At 38.2% G+C, this 12744-nt stretch overlaps 2 protein-coding genes across 4 annotated transcripts; both read left to right on the forward strand.

Annotated features, from left to right (window-relative positions):
- Positions 1-1276: 1276 nt before the first annotated feature.
- Positions 1277-2458, forward strand: Recs1 (protein lifeguard Recs1). Its single transcript, XM_030387815.2, has one exon. The coding sequence runs from the start codon at positions 1370-1372 to the stop codon at positions 2150-2152; it is 783 nt and encodes a 260-aa protein (XP_030243675.1). The 5' UTR covers positions 1277-1369; the 3' UTR covers positions 2153-2458.
- A 1851-nt stretch (positions 2459-4309) lies between these two features.
- On the forward strand, positions 4310-12649 carry LOC115564010 (uncharacterized). 3 transcript variants are annotated; one of them, XM_089256076.1, is made up of 2 exons: positions 4310-4828; positions 12068-12649. In XM_089256076.1, the coding sequence occupies exon 2, from the start codon at positions 12095-12097 to the stop codon at positions 12491-12493; it is 399 nt and encodes a 132-aa protein (XP_089112202.1). In that variant the 5' UTR covers positions 4310-4828; positions 12068-12094; the 3' UTR covers positions 12494-12649. The 3 variants fall into 3 exon arrangements, with proteins under 3 accessions (XP_089112202.1, XP_030243674.1, XP_089112203.1); XM_030387814.2 differs by lacking the exon at positions 4310-4828 and adding an exon at positions 11341-11536; XM_089256077.1 differs by lacking the exon at positions 4310-4828 and adding an exon at positions 11588-11716.
- The last annotated feature ends 95 nt before the right edge of the window (positions 12650-12744 follow it).

Consider the following 12744-nt stretch of genomic DNA (forward strand, 5'->3'; position numbering starts at 1 on the left):
AGACAACACACAGCTTTAGAGAAGATTTATCAAATGGAATTCAATTTATAAAAGAAAATAATAATACTTAAATTGTTAAGAAATCAAAAATCAGATTCAATTTATTGCAAATTTGAAATTCAGTCATAATTTTAGTAAGTTTAATTCTTCATCCACTTTGAGCATGATTCTGAAATCATAGATATTCCTCCTCAACAATCGGAAAAGCATTAAATGAAAACAGAATTTACTTCTGGATGACTGCAGTCTACGTGCAGGGTTTTCAGTGTGCTGTGCATTTCTTCAGCATAAATATTTGAACTCGCTGCCATTGGAACTAGGTTATGCTCGTTACTGACTTTTCATAACACGAACTGTCAATTCTTTTCCTGTTGACTTCTATTCATTAGGCATGCAAAATCTGAGGAAAGGGGCTGACAGATAATTGTAAACTCAAACAGAAATATTTTCTAGCAATTGAAAACGGTCAATGGAAGCCAGCAAAATACGACAATTTTGGTGACCAGGCAATCAGAAGATGCCAAACGCAGCTCCTGCCTAGCCCAATTTTCAATTCCTTTGGCCACTTAAACCGACAAAGGCGCTGAAAATACTGAAAATCATTTTGCAAAACCAACAAAAAAAAAGCTCTGAGCAGAGGTTCAGAGCAAGAAATGTTTGCTGAATAAACGCAGAGCGCAAACGCGAAATACGAGCGAGAGTCGGGCCGCAGAGAGAGAGAGAGATAGAGTGAGAGAGGGAAAATGGGCAACAGAGAGAGAGAGAGAGAGAGAGAATGAAGCATATCAAAGCATATGCAAATCAGTTATGTGGGGAAAAGGCACACCTGTTGTTGTTTTCCAGCGAGTTATCAGTTGTCAGGTGTGATGAGCCAAGCCAAATCGCATTGACAATGCATTGAGAACATTGTTAATTCATGCAAACACTAGAAATCACAATAGATGATAAACAATTAACTGATTAAATTATCTTGTTGTTATATATTATATTTGTTATACTCAATTTACGTAGATACGTCGGGAGTCATGGTAGAGGTAGATAATAGAAAGACATAAACAGATTAAAATTCTTGTGCTATTTCATGTACTTGAATTAGAAATAGACTGAAAATCGAAATATAGCGAGCATTAGAATTCCATCGAAAAAGATGTCATCAAATGTATTTGATAATAATATTTCAAACTGAATTTCATAGGATAAAAAGCAAGTGAAATTCTTTAATCTACTGCTCAACGATTTCCTATAAGCTACAAATATCTTTCAACGATTCGCAAGTGGTCGACGATCTAGCTTTTTATAAAACAACTCAGATATTCCGCACAGTTCATCGTTTGCCAACTGGGCTCAAGATCTTTGGCTAACCGAGGACATGGCATCAAATGACTGCGGTCAACAATATCCATACGCTGTCTATCACAGTCGGCCTGAAGTGAATGTCGCTATTGGCTATGGCTCCGATGCTGAGGCCCAGGCGAAGGGTCTGAGCTTTGACAATGAGACCATACGCCGTGGATTCATACGCAAGGTGTACTTGATACTCCTGGGCCAGCTGGTGATCACATTCGGGGCCGTGGCTGTGTTTGTGTACAGCGAAGACGCCAAGAACTTTGCGGCCCAGCATCTGTGGCTCTTCTGGGTGGCTATCGGAATCATGCTGCTGACCATGCTGTCCATGATCTGCTGCGAGAGGGTGCGCCGCGAGACGCCCACCAATTTCATATTTCTGGGCATGTTCACTGTCGCTGAATCGTTTCTGCTTGGAGTCGCGGCCAGTCGCTTCGCTCCCAAGGAGGTGCTAATTGCAATTGGCATAACAGCCGCCATTTGCTTGGCCCTGACGCTGTTCGCCTTTCAGACCAAATACGATTTCACAATGATGGGCGGCATTCTGATTGCTTGCTTGGTGGCCCTCCTATTCTTTGGCTTCTTGACCATCTTCATGCATGGCAAAATCATATCACTGTTGTATTCATCGGCCGGCGCCGTGCTTTTCTCCATCTATCTGGTCTACGATACTCAGCTAATGATGGGCGGCACTCACAAGTATGCGATTAGCCCCGAGGAATACATTTTCGCTACGCTCAATCTCTACTTGGATATCATCAACATATTCCTTGATATACTCAACATTCTGGGCATAACTCAAGATTAAATTCGAAACTAAAAGCACATCAACGGCCACGCATACAGGGAGAGTGAGAGGGAGGGAGAGAGAGAGACAGAGAGTGAGGAATTATGCAAATGTTATATATTTTTACTTTTACAAAGGCATTTAACTACAGCATTTAAATGAGCAATTGGGCAAATTACATAGAAAGCACACAGACAACCGCACATAAATTACACACACTCATACACGCACAAACATGCAATCAAACATGTCAATTAAGTTATTAGTAACGAGCAATAAAAATGTCAGAGCAATTCCAGTATTAACATAGGGCAACCACACACAGAACTGCTGCGTATCATTTTAGTAATATCCTGTACTCCGCACGACAGGACAATTGGGTATTCCAGACACATCGTTATGTATGAGACATCTCATTTATATGTGCATATATACACTTGTATGAGCCTGTATAGAGTTGTAGCTGGAGCAGCGCCCATTACAAAGTATCTGTGGACTGGAGCTGTGTTTCCTCGAATACTACAGTGTGTGACAGGCGGCGTCCAGCTGACTGGCTCATATAAATCAAGTGTGCTTAGGCACAGCTGCTGGTCACCTAGTTGCCGGTATACATTTAATTAAGAATTGACAGCAGTTGACAGTTGACATATCACTGGATAAGGCTGTAGATATACAGCTAGCTAGCTGGCTGTCTTCCATCGTCCGCCCATCAATAAGACTCGGCACACGCATCTTCAACTACTCGCACTCGCCAGGTACGCCAAAAGTTTTCGCTGCGTGTCTGCAAAGTTTCTGTGCTGGCAGACTCCGTCTCGCTCTCTATGTCTATCTCGCTCTGTCTCCGTGTCTCTGCAGTGTCCAAGCAACAATCTCATATCGTTATTCTGTTTGTATACATTATAGTTTTTCTACCGTTTAAGTGCCATTAGACCTCTATGTGTTTCCTGTCAATGTGCTAGCAACTTTGAGCAAACGCAGGCACACACACACACATAGACATGCACATGCATACATATACACACGAAGAGCTAAACAGGCAGAGGTATAACAAGTTTATGTTACTTAAAGGAGACTTTCTTGTTTTTTAAGCAACAGTATTTATATCAAAAGAAGAGAAAAACATAAAAAAAAATAATTACAAATTTTCCTCTATCTTGCATCAGTTTCGCATTCCCTGAAAAAATTTAATTGATTGCAATTTTTAGATAAACTTCAATAAGTTTAATTTTAAATGCTAGAAGCAAATGCAGTATTTATTATTTTTCCTGCCTCAACGAAAAATCAATTTCTAAAACTACCAGATTTACCTTGCAAAATATGAAGTCAACTCTTTTATATTATATATGCAAAAAGCGAAATGCATAAAGATAAGCTCATGGCTCAATTTTTGTTGCTCTAAATGCTTCGCTGTTGACATTGGCATCAAATTGTTTCATGCTGCAGCTGCTGGCAGAACTAAGCAGTAAACATAGCCAGGTCACACTCGATTTAGGATTTGTTTTGCAAGGCAAAAGGTACACAAGGTGGGTAAATGGAAAATGCCATGAACGAAAAAAATGAAAAGTATCTGCTAAAAAATGTAAGAGAGAAAGGAAAGGAAGCAAAGGAAAACAGTCAAAATAGCTGCAAAAAGCGGGCACGAACACAACTGCATTTGCAACAGACAAACGAAGAGCTCAGCGGGCGTGGGAGTAAACAACTATAAGATACCCCTTGGAACGAAAAATCTCTGCTAATGACAAGAGAATATATACAAGGCTCTCTTTTATGAATAGACAATTGCTTTATATAAAAAAGTCGAACGAGCATAGTTAGAATTAAAAGTGAGAAAGTGATGGGGATATATTGATAGATAATGCATTCAGCCGTACCCTCCACTTCCTGCTACAATTTGTATTATTGCATTACACCCTCTCTCACTTAGTCGAGCACACAAAGTGAGCTTTGGTTGAGGCAAACAACATTTGCAATCAAAGTTACGCCATTTTTCCTCGTTTTTTAGCCATGGCCAGCAACTTTTGGCATTTAATGGAATATCAAAAGTGTTTTGCGAAAATCAATTACTTGCCAGTTGAAAGACGTTGGGCAGCATTTCAATGCAGTTAATTATAATCAGCTAACGAGTGAGTAACTAGAAAACGAACTTAAAGCTCGACGTTAGTTACAAATCGGATGCTGTAAATGTTTTGTATATATATTTTTTGTTTGTTTCGGTTTACGTTTGGCAAAACAGAAATTCATGGAAATTTTCAATCGCATTTTCTGTAAGCTGCTTAAATGGCCGCTTGAGCCGTGGGGATAATAGCTAGCAAACATCTGACAATTTTAACATGGACTCAGCACTGGGTTGGACATGGACATGGACATGGACATGGACTGGGGCACGTGATAAGCATAGCAAAGTAACATTCAAATCCGATGCCAGAAAGTGACAAACAAGCAGAAAGCAGAGCATGGCCAGAAGACAGGCACTGAGCCTCTGGAGCATGGACAATTTAACGGACTTATTTATTTATGAAAGCCAAATGCATTTGGGGCGCTCGACAATGGAAATTGTGACCGAATCATGAAATTGAAATTGCCAGCAAAGGCAATTCGATAGACACGCACGCACGTATAACCTGGCCATTTGGCCCGATTGGACAACAGGTCAATAAAGTTAAAATTCTAGTCTCAGATTGTTTGCTAAATAAATAAGTACGCATAAGTACCAATGCTTTCCTAATAAATGCCTTTTGTATGACTTATTTGCATTCAGACTCAAGCCAGAAAACGCAAGTCAAGTTCAAATAATTTGTCATAAATTAAATTGTTTGTGTTATATTATTAGTTGTGGCATTAGTAGTAGTAATGATAGTCAGAGTTGTAATATTTGTATTAATAATAATGGTAGTAGTTGTAGGTGTAGCTTTAGTAATAGTTGTAGAAGAGGAACGACTAGTAGCAGTTTTACTTGTAGACGTAGTACTAGTAGTAAGAGTAGCAATAGTAATAGTAGTAATAGCAATAGAAGCACCAGTACAATTATTAGTAGTAGTAGTAGAAGTAGTAGTAGAAGTCGTACTAATAGTCGTATTAGCAGTATTACAATTAGTAGTAGTAGTAGTAGAAATAGTAGTAGAAGTCGTACTAATAATAGTCGTATTAGCAGTATTAAAATTAGTAGTAGTAGTAGTAGAAGTAGTAGTACTAGTAGAAGTCGTATTAATAGTCGTATTAGCAGTATTACAATTAGTAGTAGTAGTAGTAATACTAGTAGAAGTCGTACTAATAGTGGTATGAGCAGTAGTACAATTAGTAGTAGTAGTCGTAGAAGTCGTACTAATAGTCGATTTTAGCATTAGTACAATTAGTAGTAGCAGTAGTAGTAGTAGTGAACTTTATGGCGTTACACATATTTATGTATGGTATAATGCATAAAATAATTTGTTTTTATTATCAAATTCAAAAGCTTTCACAAAATTTTAATTGAATTCTACCTAATTCATAATAGAATATTAAATGTGTGTAGTCCTTTATAATAATGGAAGGACTAGGTTTTGTATGGCTTATACAGCACAGAGTGGTTTCCCACGAAGTGTAAATAATGTCCAATAATTAAATCTTTAGTTAATGCTTATCCAAAATGAAAACTTGTTACAGTCAACAATTGAGCTTCCAGTTGCTGATTGCAATGGATTTAACATTAATTTGTTTATGGAGCGACAGTTCAATGTCATAAGCCTAAACGATCCCCAATAACACAATTAAATGTAAATCTGATATGAATTTAAATTATGTCACAAACAAATACTTTGCTTGCAATTGAAAATTAAATTGTTTGACACCAGTTTTTTATTATTATTGCTGGAATGGAATTTACATATGTAACAAATTTAAGGCCTATTTTTTTGATGTACATTTTTTAGTGCTCTGCATAAATTTTTATCCGATTGAATAATTTGTCGGTAAAATGTAATAAATGAAAATAGTTTACAGCAATAAAAATGTGGATTATACATATATAAATATATTGTATGGCAAAAATATTCTCTTTAACAGTGACTAATTAATAAATATTTCCACTAATTAGTAATTTATATTTATTGAAATAGATATTTGAATCAATTTAATTCCCATCAGTGAGCACCTTTGTTTAATAACTAAAGTCGAATCGTCGGCCCGAATAACTAAACGTGCTAATCACTAGTTATTTTGCAATTATAAATGCAAGAGCGTGTGAATAAAAATAGGCAAGAGCTTTGATTTAGTACGGCAAACACGCCCACCGGCAACACGCCCCCGAGCTGAACAAATCGCTGGGAAAATTAAAGAGGCCAACAAAGACCACATCGACCCACTCGCCTCATATGTTAGGTGGGTTAATAACCGAGTTGCATGAAAATTAATTGCGAAACATTTAAGCCGGGCGGCTACGTGCTAAGGTATGGTAGGAAGCATTAAGTGGGCTGGGTTGGCGTGCAAGTTGGGGGGTCTGAATGTACCTTAAGCTGGCCCCATCTTATGAGCAATAATTAAAAGTTGCAAATAAGGCTTGCGGCCAGATGAATATCAAACTGGACCTGCGATTTAATTAGCCAAATAACTAGTTTAACATTCGAACTTTGGCGCCCCTCGCAAGACTCTAAGCACCTGCTCCTTGCTGCTCTCGCACAGCACTTCAAAAGTCAGCTTTAATTTGCCCTGGCAGCAAACAATAAAGAAAATACGAGCGAGGAAAAGTATCAGAGGAAGAGAGAGAGACGTGTAGGAGAGCTGGGTTTCCCGTGCTTGAGTAGGCGACTTGAGAGTGCTGCACGCAAAATAACTTAAAAACCGCAAAGTGGCTGGTAAAAACTATTTAAGTTTATGCGATAAGGACAATAAAAGCAGAGCAACAGGGTGGCACATGCCTGACCTGCAGCCATCACTCCCTCCCTCACTCTCTCCCTGTCGTTTTTGCACTTAGCCCACTCCACAAACATTTGCTGTTTCGCTTCCACCAATTACAAGTGCTGCATACTTATAGGCAACCGCAATATTATCATTGTAAGTGTGTCTGTGTGTGTGTGTGTGTGTGTGTGTGTGTGTGTGTCTGTGCGTGTGCCTGTGCGTGTGTGCAGTTATGTAATTATGGTAATTAAAAGAGCACCGACTTGTCTTCCTCGTGCCTTATTGTACAGTGAAGCACCTTTCTGGCTTTTTAGATTCTCCTTCAGTATAATTTTATTTCATCACGTAGCTGGAAAAGCACATTGAACGAGCCATAGTTTTGGGCGTTAAGGCGGGCTACAGTTAAACATTTTATAGCTGCCTGTACGTACACCATACTTAAATGTTTTCGCAAACTTTCCCTGACTTGTGAATGTATCTCTGGTTTAAATAGTATGACACGGAAAACCAATTTGCTAGAAGTAGTTTCAATAAATCTTTGGTGAAATTCGGCTGCTGAATATATACATGAATTCCTAAAATATCATTCTGTTATGATTTTATTTGTAAATAGAATTGAAATCAATGAACAGGCAAAGCTGCTTAGTTCATTTCATATTCAAAGTGTTTAACCATAACTAGAAATAGAAGGAATCACTAAAAAGAACTGATGCGTAACTGCAGCAGGTGTGAGGTTTACCTAACAACTTTGAGCCTGAAGTTTGCTTAAAAAGCAGCAGACGTAAAGTTAAACATGGTTCGCATATACATATACCATATATATACATATACCATATATCAATACCCAAAAATATGCATACATAATGAGCTGCTTCTAAGTGTATGGTATATACATATATGGTGTTTATATAGTTTTATACAATTTCTTAGAAATCTTTGCATCAATTCACTTAAGCAGTAACCACAATTAAATAACAATTTCGATTCGTAGAATTCTAGTATAGAATGCACGCATATCCACATAGAATACGGCTCAAGCTTGTTAGAATGTATGTGTGCACACGCATAGGGCCTGGCTCTCTAGCTCTTATAGCTAATGGAGTTCGACGTGTTCACAAATATACGATCGTATGTCTCTCTGGCTGCCTCTCTGTAGAGTCAGGAACACCCTATATAAAGGGCAGCAGCTGCAGCAATTCCTCAGTCGCCCAGGCCTGGTGGAGGTCAGTCGTGCAGTGCAGTAAAGTGAAATGTAGAGGTGTTCATACGTCTCTCTGGCTGTCTCTCTGTCTCTGTACCCTACAAGAGTAAGGAATAGAGAGGAAGGACCGAAGATCATTTAAAACGAAGCTAGAATGCTTGCAGCAGCAGAGAGTGTTCCCATTGGTTACTTAAGGCTCGACTGCAAAGAGCTATCGTCGGGCTCAACATTTGAGAGCGACTTTAGTGACTGAGGGAAAGGTGCCCTATATAAAGGGCAGGAGCTGCAGCAATTCTTCAGTCGCCCAAGACTGGTAGGGGTCAGTCGAGCAGTGCAGTAAAGTAAAGTGAAGTGATCGTTCAGCTATGCATTAAAGACTAAGAGGAAATACTTAAAGGAAATACTTGAAGAAAATACTTAGAGGAAATACTTATAGTAAATACTTAAAGGAAAGACTCAGTCATAAAAAGAATGTTATAAAACAATCGCGTGACTTATTTAACAATTAAATTTGATTCGAAAAGATTATCACCCAAATATAATCCATATATGCGGAAGCGAATGATGAAAGCAAGATGAGCTGATAATATTAGCAGAAACATATTAACTATCATGAGAGATTCGACTTTGGTATAATAAGCATATTTGCATTTTAAAGAGAAATGCCAATGGCCGCCAGTTTAAATTAGGCGCCCCAACTAACAAATCAATAACTCTGTGAGCTAATCGCTTTGCCAGACAATAAACCACAATATGTATGTATGTATGCATATATGTGTGTATATTTATGGCTATTGCTGGCGCCACAGCTGGGCTTTCACTTTTCGTGCCATTTGCGGTAGCACGGTAGCACCATCGGAATCAAAGCTAAGTAACGCCAGAGGCGACTCGATATGCCATAAGTATTCACCTTTCACACAACTCCCCGGCTGCATACGAATGTGGCCATTAATCGTGTTCGCTTCTGGTGGAATAGAACGAAACGAAACGAAAATTGAATACCAGAGCATAGAGTGGGCTCAAATGAGATCGCACTGAAAGCATAAGCCGTAAGCCGTACGCCGTAAGCCGTAAGCAAAACAGGTGAGAGATGCGCTCTTGCAATTAAAAAATCACGAATTCATACTCGATGCGCGCTCGAAAATGAAATCAAGCGACAACTGTTTTGATTATGTGATGTGCTTCGAATTCAATTTCAGCCTCATTTCAGTTTCATTTTTTTATGTATTGCTCTTTTTTCTATTTTTTCTAGCTTGTAAATAATTTCACATTTAAAGCGATTAAATTTCGCTTGTGGCCTTGATGGTGCCCAGTCGGTGGCTCTTAAGAGCGCAGCGTGTTTTGTTGCTACTTCAATCACTTGGGCTTAGTTTGATGTGATTTTTACTTCAAGAGCTGATGCATGGTTTCCTCTAGCTTGCGTAAACATCATTAGATATTGTGTCTACAATCTTGTTAGGCAGAGGTTTTTTTTTTATTTTGTGGGGCAATGGAGTCCATAGCACGCATGATTAATTACAAATTACTTGGACAGTAAATAACAATATTTCGAATTTATTTGGTAAATAGCTAAACTTAAGGTCAGCCCAATAAATTATGTAAAATAGTTAGGGACGTTACGCCAATTGTGCTTACAAAAATTATTGAAAATAAGAAATTGGAGATAATTAAAAATTATATTCATGTTGGTCTGCTGTTTTATTTATTTATTTATTATATTAGGTTTGAGGACATGATCTTCGACAGAATAAAGTTGAGAGGTGTTGGGACTAACATTTTTAAATTAAATTAAATTAAATATTAAATATTCGGTTTGTAGAAAATTTCAATTACTTAATACAAATATTTTTTGCTCCTCAAAAATTATTTTTATCAAAATAAATATTAAAAAAAAAAAAAAAACAAAAACAAAACAAAAGACTGATGCCAATGTTGTCACTTAGTTGAGGTATTTAACACCTTTCTTTAAACTCCACAAAATTGAAAAAAATAGGTATAAATAACCGACTCCATAATACTCTCCCTGGAAAGCAACAGCAGCAACAACCACAACGACAACTACAACTAAATGTAATGACAACCTATATGTCTTTATAATATCATCTTTAAAGGAGATCAGCCGGCGCTACCTATTAAAGCTAATGCTTATTTCACGCCTATATATCATTAATAATCTACCCAATAAGAAGAACAATTGTACTTATTTTATCAGAAAAAAATTACTCAAGAATATATCTAACATTGCAATCCCTCTCGCACCCGCTCCTTTACAGCATGAAGCTATATTAATATTCCGCAATTTATTGACAATTATAATGATCAATTATATACTACTCAAACGACCGAAGCAAAAGTTTCGTAAGGGTTTCCACGTCATTCGTATTCATAAATCTCAAATTCAATAAACGCTTCTGCTTACAGCGAGCAACGTTCAATTGCAATCAACAGTCGCAGAAGCTCATCAATGTCAATTCAAAGTAGCCAATCAGCTAGGCTAATAATACCACAAATCATAGAAATTTTTATTATAATTTGGCCAGAGACAATAGTCAAGCAGAACCAAACAGTTCTTCAGCAAAGCGCAAATATTTGCTAATTAAACATTTCAACGTATGTTTTGTTTCCCCTCTCACTCTCTCTTTCTCACTCTTATGTATTTATCTGGGCAATAATAATAAAATTGACATCATTGCGCGTAAAAGCATAAAATACACAAGCAAACCTTGTTGTTTCTAAATGTAAATGCCTGTGAGCTGAGCATCTGCTGCGGGTGTTGGAGCGCTTCTAGGGGCGCAGCATGTCGATAGCATTGAACCCGCGCTGACTTGGCCCGGCCCCAACGACCTAGTGATCAATTAATATCAATAATATTATGAATATTATTATTAGCTGCTGTCATTTGAAGACACCGGCAGCTACTTAGCAGCTTCAAAGCTTCAACGCCTCTACATTTAACATTTTACTTAGCCGTTATTTATTTACCTTCAATTTACAATTCATTTTGCGCAGAACGCCGTCGCCGTCGTCGTCGCCGTCGTCGCTGATGACGCTGGCGACGCTTACGCAGACGCAGAGACAGTCGTCGTTGGACTTGGACTTGGTAAATGAAGTAACCTGGCCTTGTCGCGCGCCAGTCTCTGCTTAACATTTGCGCGTCGCGCTTGGCTCTGAACTATTCGCACTCAACGGCTCTGATCGCGACATTCGGCTATTATTATATATATATATTGGCAGCGCGTAAATCGGCTTAAATTATAGAATCCAATTTGCCTTAAAGCCTAATCAGCGTGCTACGATTTATCGACAACATGTCGCAGCCTAAGCCCAAAACGGTAACTGCAAAACGGGACACAAACTAAAAAGTGTAAAAATTATCTAAAAATAGTTAAAATAAAATGTGATGATTTTTCGTTTAGATAACAAAACAATTTTGTCTGGCCATGGTCGGATACTATCGCAAAACTAATTAGTAGCTTGATTGCTAAGCATTTTTTATACAACAAATAACTTAAGTACTTGTTACTGATGGAGATATAATAAACTTTAAATAATACTCACAATAGTAATAACAAAATCTAAAATAATAAGTTGCGGAATTTGCCACCGTGTTACCTAATGCCAACAGTTATTATATAGTTATATTGTGTTATAATTTCTTATTATCTGTATACAATATTTATTATATATTATAATTTTTATATTTGTATTTATATTTTTTTTAAATTGTTCACTTTCAAAATTATATAAATGCAAAAGAAAACTTCACCTCTATTACCAATTGGTGTTTACTATAATAAAAATATTAAACAAATTTATTTAATTTATTTATCTATAATAACTAAATCATTCCTTTCTTTCCACAGCCCGTCCATTCAGCATTGATAATCTGCATGTGCTTCAGCTGGACTGTCGACAAATCGCTTGGTGCTCCAGTTTCAAATTTGGACAGGAATCTGGTGACATATCCAGAGGCACCAAGTGAAGTGCTGCCCATTGAGCCGCTGCTAATCTATCCCGAAACGCAGGAGTTTCTCTATCAGGCGCGCACAGCGGCGGGCGATGGGGAGCAGGACATAATTTACGTCAAGTTGCTCCCGGACAAATTGGATGGCTATCGACCCAAGCAGCAGCGACTTGTGGAGAAGCAGCAGCGGCGCAAAGAGCTGAGCATTAAGGACATATTCTTTGTGAAGGCACGGGCCAATGGACAATTCAGTCACGAGCGCCTAAAGGTCTATCGACTGCCCGAGTTCTATGCGATCACCGTTTTCCGCAACGGCGATAAGTGAACAGGCGAAGGGTAGTTCCGACTGCTGCATCCTTGTTGCACTTAAGCTTTTAAGTTTTTTATGTTATGTATATAAGCCGCTATAAATAAATGCCTCTGGAGTTGTTTAAGCACTGCCGAAAGGCTCTTATCAGACACGCTTTGGCGAGACGATTTACATGCCATTTCAATTATCCATAACAAAGGCGGCCGCAGTTGCCGCTGAATGATGGGCGGTGGCAACAGCGCCAGCCCCCCAAAGCCCCTGACAAG

The sequence above is a fragment of the Drosophila navojoa genome, chromosome 2 (genome assembly GCF_054131105.1).
Source record: "Drosophila navojoa isolate 15081-1374.11 chromosome 2, UAZ_NAV_1.0, whole genome shotgun sequence".
Taxonomy (NCBI): domain Eukaryota; kingdom Metazoa; phylum Arthropoda; class Insecta; order Diptera; family Drosophilidae; genus Drosophila; species Drosophila navojoa.

Excerpts from the sequence above, each read along its gene's own strand:
- Recs1 (XM_030387815.2), top strand. The coding sequence starts at position 1,370 with ATGGCATCAAATGACTGCGGTCAACAATATCCATACGCTGTCTATCAC.
- LOC115564010 (XM_030387814.2), top strand. The coding sequence starts at position 11,513 with ATGTCGCAGCCTAAGCCCAAAACG. Across the intron at positions 11,537-12,067 it reads CGCAGCCTAAGCCCAAAACG|CCCGTCCATTCAGCATTGAT; the intron begins GTAACTGCAAAA and ends TTCTTTCCACAG.